Raw genomic sequence first — 20,975 nt, 5'->3', positions numbered from 1 at the left:
CTGTAGTTTTAAGGTACACACAGAAGCTGATACCATGAATGGAAGACATAGGTTTGCAATTCTTTCTTAGTTCCATCATTGCATCTCACTAAGTATTTCTGGTACCAAAATAGCAGGACATGATAATCTGAAAAGAATTTAATCCATTCAGACGGAACCTTAGCAAAACATCACTTATAATGGTCTGCACCAAGATTGCTAAGGTTGTATAAGGCCGGAAAATGTTCAACAGGTGTAATGTTCTTGGGAAACCTACTAGTACATTTTCAACACTTGCAGAATTGTTTCATGTGTATTCAAAACACAGAAATCATATTGTGCACACAGTGGACAAACTAAGGTGTATAATTCTTCTATATGCTAAATATATTTGTGCATCCCATAATATTCACTAATTTTGTATAAATGGAGAAGTATATATTGCATGTTCATTCAGCTACAGCTTTTAATTTTGGATCTTGCTCAACTGTTTAATGGAAAGGGGCAATGAATCATCAGCTCCTCCCGATGAGTCAGGAAATCAAAATAACTAACTCAACCACATAAAGGCCAGGATCTAGGCCAGGAACTTTATGCATTCCAGTATTTTGGTACTATAATGTCTGTTTCCGAGCCTGCTTAGAAACTAGAAAGGTAAATGCCTTCCTCTGTTCCTGACTCTGTTCTTCCTGCACACATATCACCCCACCCAACATGGAAACTGAATGAATCAGGCATGGAAAAGCATTTGTCCCTCTGAAGAAACGTCCAGTCCTTCAAATGATTATTAGTGACTGCTGGGCTTTACTTAGCAATTCTTTTTTTTTTTTAAGGAATAAAACCACGAACCAATCTGTACATCATTTTCCAACAAAGAGACCAGTCATTATTTTTTTACTGCCAGAAATACACTTCCTTTCCAACTTTTGATAGCTAAGTACAGTATCTAGCTGCGTTAGATGTTAACTTACTGAGATTTATTTTGGAATCATCTCCCTACGAATCTGGTCTTTGGAATGGTGATCTAGCTTGGATTATACAGTGCAGCAAAAAGAAAGAGCAGGACACCATGAGTACAAGCTTTATTAAAACCCTATACAGAGACAGAGAGATTTTGAAGTACTGCTTTCATCAATGAAAAATAAACTGAAAAATCGAAACGTAGTCTTCAAAAACACGACGAAACAAGGCTTCCCTCAACGAAAGAGGCCAAAGTCTGCCTGGATACCCCACTAGCACTTTCCCACTAGCAAATAAATATCGGCATGCAGTGTTTTTAAAATGCATATTTATTTATTTATTTACTTTTTGCCCCGCCTTTCTCCTGAAAAAGGACCCAAGGCGGCTTGCGTCATTAAAAGACAAAACCTAATGCTAACACCACAAATACCAAGGATACCCCCTAGTCACCAAACCAAGTCCTTCCGAGCTCCCAAGCGAAAGGCAGCCGGCTTTTGCATCATCCCACCCCAAAGACCTCTTCGATGTCCTGCCTCCCTCCTCAAGCAAGCCACAATCCTCCTCTTCAGCCACGGCTTCGTACGTACGTCGCGACGTAGCGACCCCACCCCCTCTTTTTGCCCGTCACGTGCTCACTCCTCTCCTCCGAGATTGGCGGGCTCCTCCGCGCCTTCCACAGCGAATGGCACGTTCGCCGCGTGGGTGGAGCTTAATGCTACGCAAGTCGGGGTGGGGAGGAAGTGTCGTTGAGGTATTGACGTCATGGCCGGAGCGCCACTCCCTCCCGCCGCTGCCTCAGAGCTGGCGGGCCGGGTGAAACAACTCTCCGGCTTGGCTGCCGGCCGGCCACCAACGGACCCTGGAGAGACACCGTCAGGGAGCGGCGAACCTATGAGCCACAGTCCCGAAAATTTACCACAGGCGCGCGGCCTACGCGTGGTCCAGGGTTTTCCCTTCTGGGTGGCGAGGGCGGATAGCTCCTTTCGGCCAGGGGCCTAAGCCAGCCGGATAGGAAGGCCCGAGCGGGCCTGGCTTCCGCGGCCCGGTTCATCCAGCCGCCCGCCAGGATGAAGCTGGTGCGGAAGGACATCGAGAAAGACAACGCCGGGCAGGTGACGCTCATCCCGGAGGACCCCGAGGACATGTGGCACGCCTACAACCTGCTGCAGGTGGGCGACAGCCTGCGGGCCTCCACCATCCGCAAGGTGCAGACGGAGTCCTCCACGGGCAGCGTGGGCAGCAACCGCATCCGCACCACCCTCACCCTCTGCGTGGAGACCATCGACTTCGACTCGCAGGCCTGCCAGCTGCGCGTCAAAGGCACCAACATCCAGGAGAACGAGTACGTCAAGATGGGCGCCTACCACACCATCGAGCTGGAGCCCAACCGGCAGTTCACGTTGGCCAAGAAGCAGTGGGACAGCGTGGTGCTGGAGCGGATCGAGCAGGCCTGCGACCCGGCGTGGAGCGCCGACGTGGCGGCAGTGGTGATGCAGGAAGGGCTGGCCCACGTCTGCCTCGTCACCCCCAGCATGACTCTGACTCGGGCCAAAGTGGAGGTGAACATCCCGCGGAAGCGCAAGGGGAACTGCGCCCAGCACGACCGGGCCTTGGAGCGGTTCTACGACCAGGTCATGCAAGCCATCCAGCGGCACATCAATTTCGAGGTGGTCAAGTGCGTCCTGGTGGCCAGCCCGGGCTTCGTGCGGGAGCAGTTCTGCGACTACATGTTCCAGCAGGCGGTCAAGACAGACAACAAACTGCTGTTGGAGAACCGCTCCAAATTCTTGCAGGTAAAAAATGACTCCGAATTGTGCCAGTAGTTTTGCCATTGAGTGATATGGCATGCATTAATTTGTCCATATCTCTTTTAAAAATTATGTTTAAAATCCTGTTTAGTTTGGCAGGATGCACTAAAATTAGCCCATTAAATCAGTGGAGATTTGGTGAGTTCATTGCTCCCGCTAGTTCCATTGATTCAAATGGGTCTATTCTCAGTTGTAGTTTACTTTAGCATAGTAAATCACAACTACAGTAGACCCATTTGAATCAGTAGAGCTTATGGAATAATTGACTCATCAGATCCCCAGTGATTCTGTGGATCTAATGGAGTACAACTTCCAGAGGATTTCAGCAGTTTGCTACATTACTGATGTTCTCAGAGTGCCGAGCAAGTGCGAAGTAAATTTTGGAACAAAGAAGATTCCTATAACAATTTAATGTAAGTTTAACACAGATTGAAATGTGTACATTTCTGAAAATGCTTTAAGACAATTTAGAATAATTAGTGCAACTGAAAAATCATTTAAATCCACACACACTATCAGAACTCATGTGGGTCAGATCATGATGCTTAGGCCCTAAATGCTTTGATAAAAACTAGGTTTTAACTTGACAGTGAATTGAGGTGCCGGTCAGGCTTCCAAAGTTGTCAAAACAAGTTCCAACGATTAATATGTGGAAAAATAATTTATCTTATAAATGTATATAAGGCAGCACTATAAATTGATTATTTTAAAGTTGATTTAGAAAAATGAGTCCACAATCCTTTCATATTACTCACACTATATTTATGTTTTAGCTAACTCATGGATGACAGTAAGTCCTAAGTGCAGGCATAGGTGAGCAACTTGTGGTCCCTAGATGTTGCTGGGCTGCAGTTTCCATCATTCTTTGGTATTGTCTCTTCTGCCTAGGGCTAACAAGATTTACAGTCCAGCAGCATGGAGTACCACACATGGCTCACCCATGCTTTGGAGTGACATCTGTTGAATATTGTGGAACTTGCTTGCAAGGCAGGAAACTGACTTAGAAATCAGTGACTTACTTAGGAGTCGCCCCCACCCTTGAGCTCAGTGGGGCATACCTTTTGGTGCACTTTTGGTCACTCACCCCATTTTGCTTTTTAAAATAACAGAATTGTGAAATCATTCCAAACTTATATACAACATCATTATACATTTAATGCCTTGATAATGAGGCATAAATGATATAAGAAATGTTACCCTTCAAGATTTCTTATAATCAACACTAAATAAAACTGATACAGGCGTGAAAGCTTGAATAACATTGTTTTTCAGTTAGATCCAATATTTTTCAAGCTATCACCGTATATACTTGTAGGCCACCATGGTAATACTAAACCTTTTTACATGAAAAGTAATACATTCTGTGAGAGCACATTTTCTCATAGGCAGAGTCATATGGTGGGTAGAGTGTCAAGCTAGAACTCAGGAAAAATGGTTCAAATTCTCTGTCAGCCATGGAAACTCTCTAGGGAGTGCCTGTGGTAAGTTACTGCATGAACACCTCACATACCTCGAAAAACTCTGATAAGGGTCACCATAAATCAGAAGTGACTTGATGGCACACAACTAATTTGGCAGCACACAGCTAACATCACTTAGAAGCATGAAAGTATTAATCTGAAAGATTGGGAGTTAGTGTGGTGTCAGCCAGTGAAACTCACTATGGGATAGCACTGGTAAAACCACTTCTTACATATCTCACACAGATTGAAAACAGTGTTAGTCAGACATGATCTGACAGTATATAGAATTAATGTAATACTGAAAACTGTTTTTGGTTGCATATGAATTCACTATGGCTAAAATCCTGGTGGAAATAAACTGTGAAAGGGCACTCTGCCATCTATTGTATAGTATAGACACTGTCACTTAAATGTTTGCTCAATAGTAATGAGCAATTTCCCTAGTTGAAATAGGAATGAGACATTGCTTGCAGTACAAGTGGGAAGAACTGTATTATTTTTAACCTTCAGGCACCAGTTGTATTTTGTTGCCAAATCCACATAAAACAAGATCTGCAATGTAGACACTCTGTGGTATGGTCACCTGAATGGTTATAAACAGTGGTCTCAAATTTCAGCTTATTGCCATGTTCAGTCTATTGCCATAGTAGTAATGACATTGGGACCAAGAATGTTCTATGATGTTTTTCAGCAAACTGATACAGAAAAGCAGAAATGATACATTCTGGATGTCCTCTGGGTGTGATACTGGAATTCTTATTGAGTTCAATAAATACAACAGCTATACAGTGGTACCTTGCTTAGCGATCTTAATTTGTTCCGCAAAAATCGCTGCAGAATGAAAACGTTGCTCTGCGATATTAAAAAGCCCATAGAAACATTGAAATCCCTTTAGTGCGTTCCTATGGGCTTAAAACTCACCGTTGAGCGAAGATCCTCCATAGCGCTGCCATTTTCGGTGCCTCTAAAGCGAGGAATCCGTCCCTAAACACAGCGGGCGGCCATGTTTTTTTCCCAGCGGCCATTTTGAAACCGCCAATCAGCTGTACGAAAATAGGGGCTTTGCAATGATCGCTTCCCTGCGATCATCACAAAGCGAAAATACCCCATAGAGAACATCACAAAGCGATCGCTTTTGTGATCGCAAAAACAACATCACTAAGCGATTTCGTCGCTAAACGGAGCAATCACTAAGCGAGGCACCACTGTACATGAAATCTTATTATTTGACTATAAACAGTTCTAGCTGCATTGCTTGAACTGACTGCTAAGCTTTATGTATTAGAATTGTCATTGAAGCCATAACATATCTGACAACTTACTTTGCAAGGTTTTTTTTAAATCCTAATACATGGGGCAAATGTGTCTAGCAAAGAAAGGGCTAGAGCAAAATTCAAGCAGAAGGATGTCATCCTGTTTCCATAACAGCTGAAAATAAAGCATGCCTTAAAATAATCAACAATGTTCCAGGTATATATTTTTCTTTCCAAGAACAAAGTGGTTAAATCATTTGATTTATTCTGTCCCAACCCATTGTCAAAGTGGCAAATGTGTTTTTGTTGTTGTATTTCTTTAGGTACATTCTTCCTCTGGACATAAATATTCATTGAAAGAAGCTCTGTGTGATCCTGCTGTAACTAGTCGTCTTGCAGATACTAAAGCAGCTGGTGAAGTCAAAGCCCTGGATGATTTCTATAAAATGCTACAACATGAGCCTGATCGGGCTTTTTACGGTCTTAAGCATGTAGAAAATGCTAATGAAGCCATGGCTATTGATACTTTATTGATCAGTGATGAACTTTTTCGTCACCAAGATGTGGCTACACGTAGTCGGTATGTCCGGCTAGTCGATAGCGTGCGGGATAACATGGGTACTGTTCGTATATTCTCTAGTCTTCATGTGTCAGGAGAACAGCTTGGTCAGTTGACAGGTGTAGCTGCTATTCTACGTTTTCCTGTTGCTGAGCTTTCTGATGAGGAGGACGAATCTAGTTCTGAAGAAGATTGATGATGATATACTCTCTTATCTTTGTTTGTTATCAACAGAATACAACTACCAGAGCAGGGGAGAGGATTGTTTTTTTTCTCAAACATTATAAACCTAAGTAACATGCCTTACCAGAGAAAACTTGAGAACACTCATTTTAATTTGATTTAACAAGTGAACATCCATGTACTTCATATTTATAATTTTTTTCTTGCTGCAGCACTAATTATTATTGTTCTCACTTAGTACAAAACAACTGCCTACCCAAATGGAAAACATTTTTATGTACGCATACAAATACAATAAACACAATAAAATGATACCAAAAAAGAAAATACTGTGTTGTTTTAACTATTTTCTGCATTTTTCAGAAAAACAGTACTGGAGCTTATCGCTTTTCCTCATAGAAATCTCTTTTAGTGTAATGGTACTATATACTGGGATGACTCTAAGTTGGTATGGCCAGTTCAAATCTGAGTCACACTTCATTATGTGCTTGAAAGATATTCATTATATTCTCTTAATTGTTGGCACATTAAGACATCTAGTTGCAGTATCAGACTACTTAAATTTATATTTTATCAAAAATCTGAAATATCTTAACACATGGGTAAAGTTTTATGACTGCTGCTGATGGGCAGTGGTGACTATGTGTGATCTGTCTTTAACATATCAATTCTTATTAAATATTAGTAATATAATAACTAGCAAGCCAAATGGTTATATTTTGGATTCAGTTCCAGTTTCAGTTGCAAATTGTCTGGTTCAGGCCAATAAAGTTTACTGTTTCAGCACATGTTAGCACATACTATTAATGCAGTTTCAGTTCACATTAGAAAATGTAAATAGTAGGATCATTTATGCTGTGGACTGAAGCAAGCTGGTAGATCTAATGCTCTTGTGATTGTTAGAAGTATTGTGAAATATATGCATGAAACAAGAAAATATGAAGTATTTAAATAAAAGCTTTGTTTTTATAGTTTAATTGTAATTGTTTAATCAGAGACTATAATAGGTGAAGAAGTAACTGAATTAATTTTAAACAGAATAGAGAAGATTTGGCAAATACTGTAATAAATTGCAGCAATAATAACTTCAAGGTTATGGGCTGAGCTGAATTGTTGGTGCCAACCGTAGTTGACTAAATAAACGGGATATACATTATTTCACTAATTCTGCTCATTCAATGAATCTACTCTAGCTGAAGCAAATAATTTGATTTTACCTTGTTTATTTTCCAGCTGATTTGATAAAACCAGGAAAACAAAAAGGTTCAAATTTAAAGTTATTCAGAACTAAGGCTGTGCAACTTATTCAGCTGAATTCCCAACTGAAATGGATTTATTTGGATCACATCTGAAATGGATCAGATTAACCCAGAGTTGGTGCAGATCATATCTGGATTAGTCCAACTGGCTTCAAACTTTGATGTGGACATTAAAAGAAATACAGCGGTGTAAAACAGCATCATATGAGACGATAGGATGTTATGATAGGAGTTCTTTTGGCAGTTTTAGTTTGCAATCTGAAATGACTCTTCAGTACCTTTTAATCAAGAGTGCTTGCAAGGAGGAATTGTGCAATGTGATTGAAGTTATACAGTTTTTCCCATGCAGCTCTTCACTCTTGTACTTTTTGGCTGCTCTTGCAGTAGTAGATCAATTTTGAAAAACTGCAGAGAGCGTTTAGAATTGATGACTATCTTATTAGTCCAAGTCTTTCCTCTTATTCCAAACGTTTTTGTCTTGGTTAATTTATATTGCCTAGGCCAGTGGCAGCGAACCTTTTTGGGCTTGAGTGCCCAAACTTGGGGGGGGGGAGGGGAACAAACTGAGTGGGTAGCTAGTGGTGGCGGTCGAACCGGAAGTGGCAGCGGAAGGGGGAATCCCGGGCACAGAGGTGCCTCAAGAACCCACTCCAGATCTGCTGCCAGTGCCAGTTGCTCTGTCGAAGTGCTACTACCGCAGCTGCAGCCACCTCCCGAGGTTTGGCTGGGGGGGGGGGGAGGAAGTAGCGATCCGGTGACTTATGGCTTGCATGTCCGCAGAGAGGGTCTGCGTGCCAACTGTGGTACGTGTGCCATAGGTTCGCCATCGCTGGCCTAGGCTAATCCTCCCTGCCCTCTTCTTGGTTGTGTATTTGAATAGTAGTCTATTCATTGTGCATGAATTGTAACACATCATTCCCTTGTATCTAGCCTGAGTTGGACATGGATCTCGCCTGCATTTTCTGATCAATGTTTGTGAAATAACTTTGTTGCTATTTGTTGGTAGCTTTATTCTTACTGCACCTATGTTTCTCCTTCATTCATTGCATCAGTGTCTGAATATCAATCTTCCTTCTCTTTTTTTCTCAGTCCAGTCCCATCTTTCCTTACTTTTTGTACTTATAACTTATTTGAACAAGGCTGTACAGTGGACCATGTACTTACAGAATTAATCCATATTGGAACGGTGGCTGCAGGTCGAAAAGTCTGTAGGTTGAGGCTCCGTTGACCTACAATGCATTGAAAATCGATTAATCCGTAACTGGACGGATGTTTTTGTTCCATTTTGGTTTTTTTCTGGTCTGTAGGTCGATTCTCAGGCTGCAAGTCGAACCTAAATTTTGCAGCCAGAGAAGTCTGTAACTTGAAAAGTCTGTAAGTCGAGGGTCCACTGTATGTGGTTCTTAATATTATTTTAGAAGTACTTCTGTTTTTAAGAACTTCCTTTAAATATTAGAAGCCCCATCATCCTCTTGCACACTAACATGCACTCGTAGATACACACAAACACATTTGTTTTGGAACCAGTTTATAAGGTTATGTTTGAGTTTGATTGCAGTCTGGGATGCTTAGTGTGTTTCTTCTGTCTTTACAGAGTAAGTGCACAAGAACCCCATTAAGGCACAAACATTGAGACCTATAAAATTATGCAGGGGTGGATAAAGTGGATAGAGGGAAGCTCTTTTCCTTCTTATGCAATACTAGAACCAGGGGACATCCAATCAAATTGAGTGTTGGGAGAGTGAGAACAGACAAAAGAAAATATTTTACCCAGTGTATTGTTAGTCTATGGAACCCCTTGCCACAGGATGTGGTGATGGCATCTGGCCTAGATGCCTTTCAAAGAGGATTGGACAGATTCCTGGAGGAAAAGTCTTATCACAGGCTACAAGCCATGATGGGGATGTATAATTTCCAGGCTTAGAAGGAAGGTACAGTACCTCCAAATGCCAGATGCAGGGGAGGGGTGTCAGGAGACTCATCTCGTGTGCTCCCAGAGGCATCTGGTGGGGCCACTGTGAGATAGAGGAAGCTGGACTAGATGGACCTGATCCAGTAGGGCTCTTTTTATGTTCTTATGTTTTTATAACCATAGTCTTGAAAAAACACAGATATTAACAAATTTTAAACAGGAATAGTACAAAACATCCAAACCTATTTGTTTGGAAATTGGCAGAAATAATCATCATGATGGCTTTACCATCTTGAAATGTGCATAGCCATGAAGGAAAAAAATTAAGTACAGTGGTGCCTCGCTTAACGAGTGCACCGTATAACGATTAAATCGCATAGCGATCTGTTTTTTCGGATCGCTAATGCGATCACACAACGTTTTTCCTATAGGGAAAAATTCGCTTTGCGAAGACCGGTAAGCGTTTCGCTTACCGATCTTCGCAAAACGACCCCCGCCGATCAGCTGTTCGGTGGCCAAAATGGCCGCCGGAAGCCGGGAAATGGCCTAAAATGGCCGCGCGCAGCGTTTTCGCGCCCTCGTTAAGTGAGGCGAGGGCGCGAAAATGGCTGCCGGCCATTAAGAAGCTTCGCTGAACGGTGAGTATTTGGCCTATTTGGAACGCATTAAACGATGTTTAATGCGTTCCAATGGAAATCGCTGCCCCGTTCAGCAATGCTTCAGCATAGCGAAGGTTAATCCGGAACGGATTAACCTCGCTATGCGAGGCACCACTGTATTTTGATTTCTCCATGCAAATCTATTGGATGTGTGAACACTGGACTTTCAAGATTTTCGTTTGGATCTGGATCAGATCCAAATTGGTCTGAACCAAATCAGGGCTGAATCCAAAATTTTGATTAAAGATTAAGCAGGATCCATTCAATCAAATATGAGTTAACATTAACCTGGAAAGCAGATAGATGGTAGCAGCCTCTTCCCTTTTTAATGCTATCTTCTGGCAGGAGCAGGTGACTTTAGGCTGCTTGGGCAAACCTGCTCACTTGTTACTCAGGTTCTGAAAGCGGGGACTTGGGCTAGTAGGGTGCTGCAGGTCCTGTTTGAGGACATGAAGACCCACTCATGAAAGGTGTATTAAGTATGCCTGCTCCCTACAGAATTAAGCTGCCATATGAGTGCACACATGCAGTAGGACACACACACACCATCCACCAAATAATATCTGAGGAGTCACACCCCCGCCATCCACAGAATCATTATCCTTTGTAACCTATGGTGAATGAAACTGGATCACCCAAAGCAGTTTAAATTCTGGCAAGTCCATTCCTGCATCCAGGCCAGGTTTTCAGAATACCTCAAGCGAAGGAGCACAGAGAATCTATGGCAGGATTCATACCAGCTTGTGGGGTGGGGGATTCTGACAGGGAAAAAAGTTCTCACTATACAGTGAAGGAATTCATAAATTAAACTCTAAAAACGTATTTGCTGTGCACTTAATACTGTCCACCTTTTTCAGATCCACAGGGGGCTTGGAACTGATCCCCCTCCCAGATACAGGGGTCCTACTATAGGCTGCATTTTTTATCCCTTCCATCTTGTAATTTAATATTTTAACCAGGCACACTAATATAAACTGAAGCATGCCTCCAGTCCAATCACTATCTAAAAGGTTCCCAAGATTAGTGCTTGAAGAGGAAAAAATATACACACTCTTTTAAACAAATCCATATACAGTGGTGCCTCGCTTAACGTTTGCTTTGTTTAACGTTTTTTTCGCGTAACGTTTATTTTTCCAGATGCAGATTGTGCTTCGTATAACGTTTTTCCCTATGGGCGATTTTCGCATAGCGTTTTTGGGACCATGCTTCGCTTAACGTTTTTGGTTTTAGGTCCCCTGCTTCGCTTAACGTTTTTTTTGTTTTCAATTTAAAAAGTGTCTTAGAAGGGTCCAAAACGGTTCTAAATGCTTGGATTCGTTAGAGGACCCCTTAAGGCATGTGCAAACCTGATTTGGCTTTGATCTGACATTTCGTTAATTTTTTGTGAATTTTTGTTTTTTGGCCCATAGGAACCAATGGACCTGTCAAAATCTGACAGCTCCATGCTTTCCTATGGGGGAGAAAACAATTTACAAAAAATTAACGAAAGTTCAGATCAAAGCCAAATCAGGTTTGCACACAACTTAGGGGGTCCTCTAACGAACCCAAGAATTTAGAACAGTTGCTGAGTCTTCATTAATTTTTTGTGAATTTTTTCTTCCCCCATAGGAATTAATGGAGCTGTCAGATTTTGACAGCTGTCAAAAGTTGGGGGAAAAAATTCACCATTAATTAACGAAAAGTCAGATCAAAGCCAAATTAACTTTTGCATCCGTTTTAGAGGGTGCAGAAGCTAATCCAAGCATTTAAACCCATTTTTGACCCTTTTATGACACACTTAATTTTGCAAAAATTGACTTCGCAAAGCCATTGAAACGTATTGAGTCAGCTACAATACATTCCAATGGAGGATACATTGTATCGTTTAACGATGTTTCCTATGGGTTTTTTCGCTTAAGGACGGCAATCCATGCCTATTGGAACGGATTAACCGGTTTCCAATGCATCTCTATGGGAAATGGTGTTTCGCATAAAGTTTTTTTCGCATAAGTTTTTTTTTTTTGAACCAATTAAAAACGTTATGCGAGGCACCACTGTAAACCATTCCATATAATGCTATTGATATGCTGGTTCAGTTCGATCTGATAAGATCAGCAGCTTTAATGTGTGGCTGAACCCTTATTCCAAACCTTTGGCATAGGTGTTTAATTATCTTTTTTTCCTCCTAATTCATGTTTCAGGGGGGAAAAGGTATGTGGAACATCTTTGATTCAGGTTTGGTTTAACTCTTAGAATAAGGCAATATAACACTGGTGTTCTGGCTGATAAAAATTTAGTTTTACAGGAACAATATGCAGAGTAAAAGGACAGCTGAACAAACTAGAAGGAGTCAACCAGACATAAGGGCAAGTACTTGTTGCTACTGAATGATCCAACTCAGGAGTGGAAAACTGACCTTACAAATGCTTTTGGCCTACAATGCCCATAGATCCTAGCCTTATTTCACAAAGGTGTGGAATTATGGGAACTGAGTCTAAACAACTTCTAGAGGGCCACATTTAATTGGTCCAAGGCTTCTATGCCTGTTTTTCTAAGAATAAGCTCCATTAAGCTTGTGTTAAAGGTAAAGGTAATGGTTCCCCTTGACAATTTTTGTCCAGTCATGTTCGACTCTAGGGAGCGGTGCTTGTGTTACTTCCAAGTAAATCTCAGGAAGATCATAGAATTGTGATCTCCTATTTTGAACTCTGTTCCTGGGTTGAAGGCAGAATACAAGGAATTATTGACCTGTGCCATTCTAAAGAACAGATGAGTTCACTTTGGTACCTTCATTTTTTTGTACCTCTGTGCTCAAGTGAACAAAGTTCAGACTTCTGGATGTTGTTGGACGGCAATACAACACATCCCTAAGCCAGCCTAACCAGTGGTGAGGAATTGGGGGTTGTGTTCCAGTAACACATGGAGGGTCATATATTGACCATACCCAATTTATATGTTCTTGCAACAAATTGGGCAGCTCAATCCGTCCAGATTTTTGGGACTAGTACTAGTACTTTGATAATAACTCATCATTATCTGTGCTGCCTATGGCTGATGGGAGCTGGCCAATAATATGTGAAGGGCCATAGTTATTCATCAGTATCTTATGGTATACAATGCCTTTAATTAAAGCCATTTAGAGTTACAAACATCTGTGTGGCTCAGGGACGTTACTATGAATGGTCATGTTTTTATGTAGCTCTCTTACCAAAAAGATTCCCAGTGGGGTATAGTGGGTAGAGTGACAGACTAGGACTCTGGAAAACGGTGTTCAACTTGACCATGGAAACTCAGTGGGGTATGTGGAACTGGTAAAAGCACTCCGTAAATATCACACTTGCCTCGAAAGCCCTATTAGGGTTGCCGTAGGTCAGTTCCAGCCTGATAGCACAGAACATACATTCTTACCAAGGGCTTTTGCAGAAAAAAGTTCTGAAATGCAAAATACTACACAAATGTTCTTGCAGTTTTCTCTGGTAGGGATAAAATTTTTAAAGTCTTTTGATCCTCACCAGTAGGAACAAAATAAGTAAAGATTTGTATTGCTGCTCCTCTGTGGACATGTACAGAATCGCACTGCAAGTCTGTCTTCAGGAGAGGAGGAAAACACTACTACTCTTCTCATTATGCAATCTGCGTAGCATGATACAATTTTATTTAGAACATGCTGCCCTTAATTTGGCTATACAAGTCTCTAAACTCCAACCCAAATCATCCACATCTCTAGTCATGCTGCCTCCTTGGGCTTCTTGGAACTGAAGGCAAACCATCCGGAGGGGCAAAGTACTGTATTGTGTTTTTCAACAGGCATCAGCGTTATAATCCAGTGGCTGAAGTCCTGTTGCTTTGCTCCACATGAAGAAGGCAAGCAGCAGAACTTTCAGTGCCTTCTAGCTGACAATTAACAGGCCCCTGCTGGGATTCCCAGGTATGTGCTGAGCCAGCAGGCCCAGGAGAATCCCAGTGATAATTTGATAATTGCCAGCTAGAAGGGACTGAGTATGAGGACTGAATATTATGTCTTTTGCTTTCCACACATGGAATAGAGCAACATGATTTCAGCCCCAAATGATTCTTGAAAGTCATCTGTACAGAGTATCAAATATAATACTTTCTTAATCAGTTGTATTGCACCCCTATCTTCAAAATGTTCTGTATTAAATATAAATATAACCAAATGTGTTTATGACACCTGTATTGCTTTGTTAATGCATATACAGTACATGTTCTTAGGGGACGTGGTGGCGCTGGGGGTTAAACCGCCAACGCCTCTATGCTGCAAGGTCAGAAGACCAGCAGTCGTAAGATCAAATCCACATGATGGAGTGAGCTCCCGTCGTTTGTCCCAGCTCCTGCTGACCTAACAGTTCGAAAGCATGAAAATGCAAGTAGATAAATAGGTATCACCTCAGTGGGAAGGTAACAGTGTTCCGTGTCTAAGTTGCACTGGCCATGTGACCACGGAAGATTGTCTTAAGACAAACGCTGGCTCTATGGCTTAGAAACCGGGATGAGCACCGCCCCCTAGAGTCAGACACAACTGGACTAAATGTCAAGGGGAACCTTATACAGTACATGTTCTTAGGAGTATGCAGCTTTTTGTTTTTGGATCATAACTCCCAGATGACTGAAGAATTCTGGGAGTTGTAGTCAAGGAACATAAATTTGTGCATCCCTACCTGTTATATTTTTATCAGTTGCCAGGGTACATCAGGTAGCTTCCTCCCTCCCTCCCTTGTATTATTCCCAATCTCCCTGCTCCTGAGAGCCTAGTGCAGTGTTCATGGTTCCATTGCTCCCAGTATATATTGGCTACCGATATAGCCTTACAACAGCAACTTCATGAGTGACTGTAGTGTATTGTAATTGCTACAGTGTTGGACTGGGTCTGGGGAAGTCAGTGTTCAAGACCCGACTGATCCAAGGATGTTGAACTGGTCACACTCACTTGCTCTCTGCCTGACTTACTTACCAAGTTATTATCATATTAACATGGGATAGAAAAGGAGGAGATTATGTTCACCATCTTCAGCTCAGTGGAGGGAACACGAGATAAATGGAATTAATACAAGTGTAAATAGGATAGTGTGGCAGTTTAAACCTATGGCTCCCTCATACTAGTTCATCACTGTGCCAGCTTTGTTACACTGACTCTGGTGATACCGTTGAGAAAAATCAATTTTCAAGATCTATTTTGGAGCTCCATTTGCAGCTCTCACAGAATTGCTGAGATCATAGGGAAGTCACAGTTATAGGGAAGTCATAGGAATAAATGTTATCACTTATCAACGTTGCCAGATAACAAAGCTGTTATTTGGACATTGGTCCATTTAATGAAACACTGTAAAGCAATGGACAATGGAAATAAGTTGTTGTATATTCCAGTGAAGCAAGCTTTTATTTGCTAGACTTGATCATAGCCTAGTAATGTTATGGAATTTGAGCCCTTTGCAAGATCTTTACTTCTGTTTTGTTCCAGAGGACACTTGTCTGCTTTTAATAAGAAGAATTCTAACTTTTCTTGTTTATTGGCCATAGCCCAGAATGTCAGTTTCTTCTTTTGCAAAGGTTAAAGATTCCGACAGAGAAGCTAAATGAATAGTTAAACAAAAGTTCTTTTATGGTTTGTAGGAATAAATAGGCAGATGTGAATTCTAAGCCAGAAAAATGAGATGCTTTGTATAATGTTTTATCTAAAATACTGTTGCTTAGCCAAATGTGAAAATAATAGCTGTCGGAATTTTAATTGGGGTTTTTTAATACTTCAGTGCTAATGTTAAAAGGTTACCATGAGCCATCCAAAGACTATCATTAAGAGTTCCAAGTGGCACATTTGCATCTGGCAGTAAATACTCATATAATGTTTTTAGTAGCGTTTGGTATATTTTAGTAGGAAAAGTCAAGAATATAAAATAAAATATTCAGTGTTCATGAGAAAATCCATTGCAAACCTTATAACGCCCCCCTCTCTCCCTCCCTCTCTGTGTGTGTTTTCTTTTTTCAGAATAAGAGTAGGATTTCAAAAGCCTGTCTCACTATTCCAGAGCACAGCAGATAAAATAATGGTTAATATTTATTGCAGAACAATTGGGATGCTATCATTAAGGATATGTAAATGTCATCTGATCCCATTTGTATTCAAATATTTACCATACAAATCAGGACCAACTTATGTCAAGGTGCTTCAAAGTTGGCCTGAACCAATTTGATATCAGCTTTCTGCAGATATTGGACAGTATCTGTAATGTTTTTGGATCCTGGAGAAAAAAGTGAAAATGTGGAAAATAAAGAACTAGGACCTCAGATGGAGGCACTGTGGATACATGGTGGCTTTTTAGTTTGTAGGCAAGGGTCCTACTTAGTTCCTTCCTTTCTTCCAGTTCTGCCAGGAGCCATGCTCAGGGAAACCACATGTTAGAGGTATAGAAGATGTCTCTTTAATTTTCACACCCAGTAGCCTCTCTTGCCCAGGCATACCCACTCACTGGTCAGCCTGGATCAAAATCCATGAATGTTTGGCATCCATCCTCTCTGGAACACACACAGATACCCACAAGGAGAGAAAAAAAGAAATAGTTCTGCACATAAACACCAGCATTTAAAAACCAAAGGAAGTACTGTACAAAAGAGTGGTGGAAGAATTATAGTTCCTAGCTCTACCCATCCAATCAAAGCCCACACAAGACAGTCATTTGTCCATCCCATGTTCACACTTACCCGGTCTAAGTATAGTGAAGTCACCTGGGGTGGGAAGGAAGACAAGAAAAAGTCTAGAATGCAGCCATGAGATTTTACTTGTCAATGTCCTGCTTTCCTCTTCCTTTCTTTTGTTACAGTAACAGGCATCAAATTTCAGCATTTTTAACAAAATAAATGCCAGGGGAATAAAACTTCAGTGATTTGTAGAGGCTCATCTAATTAACCCAGACACAACGCTTGTTCTGTATTACCTTATTTGGACACTTTTTCCAAAGCCAGTGAACCCTTCTAGCTATAAGTATTACTGTGCATATGCCGGCATAGAAGGGGCCTAAGGTTTCAAGTAATGGACTCACAGATCTCTGATGGGATGGACCACCAAATATTAGGAGCTGAACCAGGGCTTTTCACAGTGACATGGTGTCCCTGGAGATAAGTTTAAACCATAAGAACAAATGAGAAGTATCAAGGGTCAGATGATTTATCTCATACATTTGGACATGGAGATACGATCACATTGCATTCACTTGCCATTCCTCCACAATGCTGAAATGTAGGCTGGATTTACAGTGGCCTTAGGGCAGGCTTGTCCAACCTGTGGCCCGAGGGCCACATGCGGCCCAGGTCAGCTCGTAATGCGGACCAGTGCAATTTTTTTATTTTTAAAGAAATTCCAAAGTTTCAAGTTACACTGCCGGCGCTTGCGGCCGGAATGTGGCCGGGGCATGTCACAACAGTAGAGGGGGAGAGAGGGTAGGAAGGAAGGAGTGGGAGGGAAGGGGACAGGGGGGTTGCATGACTGCATTGTGCCATCCCCATCAATAGGTGGACCCCCTCCCGGCCCCATAAAGCTGCCGGAGTCAAAGCTGGCAGCCTCTGCTGTCTGAGATCGCAGCTGCCAGTAAGGGCGCTTGGAGTGGGGCTGCAGAGGACAGCTAGGGCTGCCCCCCCATGCGGCCCAAACCAAATGTATGTGTGGTCCAAACCAAATTTTCATCTTCTAATGTGGCCCAGGGAAGGTGAAAGGTTGGACACCCCTGCCTTAGGGTCAGTACAAGTTTGAAAGGAGCCTGTATACCTGCTCGGAGAAGCGTAGGGTCCCTCTATGCTGGTGCTAAATGCATGGCAAGAGGTCTGAGGCCTGTGTGTTCAAAAGTGTGGTTAATGGTATGATTTTGCTTCTTCTATCGTGTCACCACATGATACCACACATTATCATGTCACCACACAATACCACATAATACCACACATTAACCTAATGCTTTGTGAGCGTTGTTTGAACATCTTCAACAGATTGCTTAGAGAATTCAGTCACTCGTCCACTTTGGAAAAATCTGAGCTTTCACTCTGGAACTCCACTCAAGGCAGGACTCAGAGCTGTCCTCAGGCAGGATTGAAAGCTGCTTTGTGTTCCAGTCATCTTCAGCCTGTTAAGAATGAGCCTTTGTTATTTGTGTAATCCCTGGATTCTGTTCCTTGGTCAGACTTCTATGGAACAAGTCACACATGCTTGGAATGAATCTTTGTTTAGAACTACTTGTCTGTGCCCCTCCCTTATGCTCTTTTCTCAAAGCTTTGGACATTTTAAAAGGAAATTGTTGCATTAATCAATACCTTTCACTAGTCAGTTACCATTATAGTTGCTCCAACTGCATTAGTAATTAATTCCTTTGCACATTGTATTACCATTGACAACAGAATAAAAACAAATATGAGGAATACTCTCTGGTCCCCTCTAGTGGTCAATTCTGATACTGCACCTTGAAAATATTTATAGAGACCTACAAGACAAAATCAAAAACTATTTTCCTCGATACTTAGGCCTCATAAAAGAATGGCATAATACCTGAAAAATGCCTATCAAATTCTTCTAAAATAACTTGAGATGCCCTGAGGTGAATTGCTACAGCTAAGTAGTGCTTTTGTATTGCTTCCTATATTGCTTGTTACACAAAAGGCAAATAATTGTAATTTGAAACAGAAAAGGTCTGAGATAGTTAAAATCATATCCTAGTACCTTGTGCACTAGTACTTAACTCATTTTCCAATTCATTCTCTAAAATTTTTATTAAATTCAATGCATTAAAAGCAGAGTTCCAAAGTAACTGGTTACAGTTACTGATTGTAACTAATTGCTATTGAAGTCTCCCTTTTGTTCATTCTATTCTCCCTCCATAGTTTTCCATTCCTTCCCCAGAAGGCAGTCAACATTCTGTGGCCTCTGAGCATGCTCAGTCATCATTGAAACACAGTCATACCACTTATTTGTGGCTCATTCTATTTTATTGATTTATTTATTGGACTTCTGTCCCACCCATCTAGACCAAAGGTCTACTGTGGGCAGTTTACAAATTTAAAAACAATAAAACCAAAAAACATGTATTATAGATCCAAGGTGGATCTACATAAGGATTCCTATCTAGAGAAGAAGTCCATTACTAGTACATATCAGCTAAAGACACTTCAGTACCTTTGGACTTTTCCTTTGTCTAATAACAATTATTTTCCTTGCACACGTGGTGGCGCTGTGGGCTAAACCGCAGAAGCCTGTGCTGCAGGGTCAGAAGACCAAGCAGTCGTAAGATCGAATCCACGCGACAGAGTGAGCTCCCATCGCTTGTCCCAGCTCCCGCCAACCTAGCGGTTCGAAAGCATGCAAATGCAAGTAGATTAATAGGGTCCACCACGGTGGGAAGGTAACAGTGTTCCGTGTCTAAGTCACACTGGCCATGTGACCACGGAAGATTGTCTTCGGACAAAACGCTGGCTCTATGGCTTGGAAACGGGGATGAGCACTGCCCCCTAGAGTCGAACACGACTGGACAAAAATTGTCAAGGGGAACCTTTACCTTTACTTTTCCTTGCACGTGGCTTTTGGAATAATTGTTACAAGCTTTTAGCGGGTTCTTAGTTAAAGTGGTTTTGTAACAACATAAACACCACTATGGTCTGGGGTGGTTGTTGTTGTTCTTACTAAAGGAGCAAAGACTACAAACTCTTACCCTCACCTTGCTTTATTGATAATAACTGAAAACTCTGTTTTGTTTTGTTTTGTTCCGTTTTCTTAGGGATCATAAGAGCACTAATGGAAGCAGGGATATTTTTTTTTTTTTTACAGGCATTCTCATCTATCAGGGTTGACTACTGAAAAAGATATTGAAAGGCTTGAATGTGGCCTCATAAAATGCATTGTGAATCCTAGCATCACTTAATTATCAACAGCTTTTTATGAGCTGGACTCTTCTCCCAAGAATATAATCCACAAACACTTTCACTACAGGTTCTATTAAAGGGAATAGCAAGGAAAAAAAAGCACAACTATCTGTGCTCTTTCATGTCTACTTTTTATTTTAAAATGGTTGACACAGCCCTACGGCTCACAATCTAGGCTGTTGACTCTTAGGACATTCCAAGAGTGGGCTTTGATATTATTTATTTATTTATTTATATTTATTTAATTGACTTGTATGCCGCCCACACTACCCGAAGGTCTCTGGGCGGCTTACAGCATTTAAAATACAATAAAAAGGCAAAATAAAAGGGCAAAATAATTAAAATGCAGTTAAAATATATATTCTAAAAATTGCCATCAGACCTACAGCTGATATTATTTCAGTTAAAAGCCATTTGGAACAGGAAGGTTTTGACCTGGCGCCGAAATGTCATCAGCGTCAGCGCCAGATGAATCTCAGTCGGGAGGGCATTCCCTAGTCTGGGGGCAGCTTCCGAAAAGGCCCTTTGTCTACAAGCCATCCCTCTTACCTCCTTAAGGGACGGCTCTTTCAAAAGGGCCCCCTGGTTAGATCTTAACTGCCGGGTAGGTTCATATGGAAGGAGGCGGTCCTTCAGGTATCCAGGGCCCAAGCCGTTTAGGGCTTTATATGTCAAAACAAGCACTTTGAATATGTAGGAAACCTTAGAGGTACACACATTCCTTAATTAACATACAAAGAGACTTCTGGATTGGACTATCTACATCAGTATACAATTTTTCAGTCAGGGCCGGCCCAAACTTCGGGCAAAGTGAGGTTAAGTTCAACTCCCAGTCAGTTGCTTCTGGATGTAGAATGGACAGAAGAACATCAGATTTGTCCCTTGCTTCAGGCTGCAAAATGCTTTGGCCAGACTCAGATCATAATGGCAACCAGAGTCTTCACAGATGTATCGTAAAGCCAGTAGCTTTTAACTTTTCCACAATTTCCTGTTCCAAATACTTGTAGATATAACTGACCTGGAAAGATGAGCAGTTTGGCCTCTTTATG

At 41.6% G+C, this 20,975-nt stretch overlaps 2 protein-coding genes across 2 annotated transcripts in view; both read left to right on the top strand.

Moving 5' to 3' along the window:
• Positions 1–20,975, top strand: part of ITGA1 (integrin subunit alpha 1) — an 85,137-nt gene that overhangs the window by 6,635 nt on the left and 57,527 nt on the right. The gene's annotated exons all lie outside the window — the stretch shown is intronic.
• PELO (pelota mRNA surveillance and ribosome rescue factor) lies at positions 1,747–6,532 on the top strand. Its single transcript, XM_020783601.3, has 2 exons — positions 1,747–2,732; positions 5,787–6,532. Exons 1-2 carry the CDS (start codon positions 2,007–2,009, stop codon positions 6,216–6,218), a joined length of 1,158 nt encoding a protein of 385 aa, XP_020639260.2. The 5' UTR covers positions 1,747–2,006; the 3' UTR covers positions 6,219–6,532.

Source organism: Pogona vitticeps, chromosome 2 (genome assembly GCF_051106095.1).
Source record: "Pogona vitticeps strain Pit_001003342236 chromosome 2, PviZW2.1, whole genome shotgun sequence".
In the NCBI taxonomy this organism is placed as follows: domain Eukaryota; kingdom Metazoa; phylum Chordata; class Lepidosauria; order Squamata; family Agamidae; genus Pogona; species Pogona vitticeps.
The sequence above is the reverse complement of the archived record's forward strand: the minus strand, read 5'-3'. Positions and strand labels throughout refer to the sequence as shown.

Excerpts from the sequence above, each read along its gene's own strand:
- PELO (XM_020783601.3), top strand. The coding sequence starts at position 2,007 with ATGAAGCTGGTGCGGAAGGACATCGAGAAAGACAACGCCGGGCAGGTG. Across the intron at positions 2,733-5,786 it reads ACCGCTCCAAATTCTTGCAG|GTACATTCTTCCTCTGGACA; the intron begins GTAAAAAATGAC and ends GTATTTCTTTAG.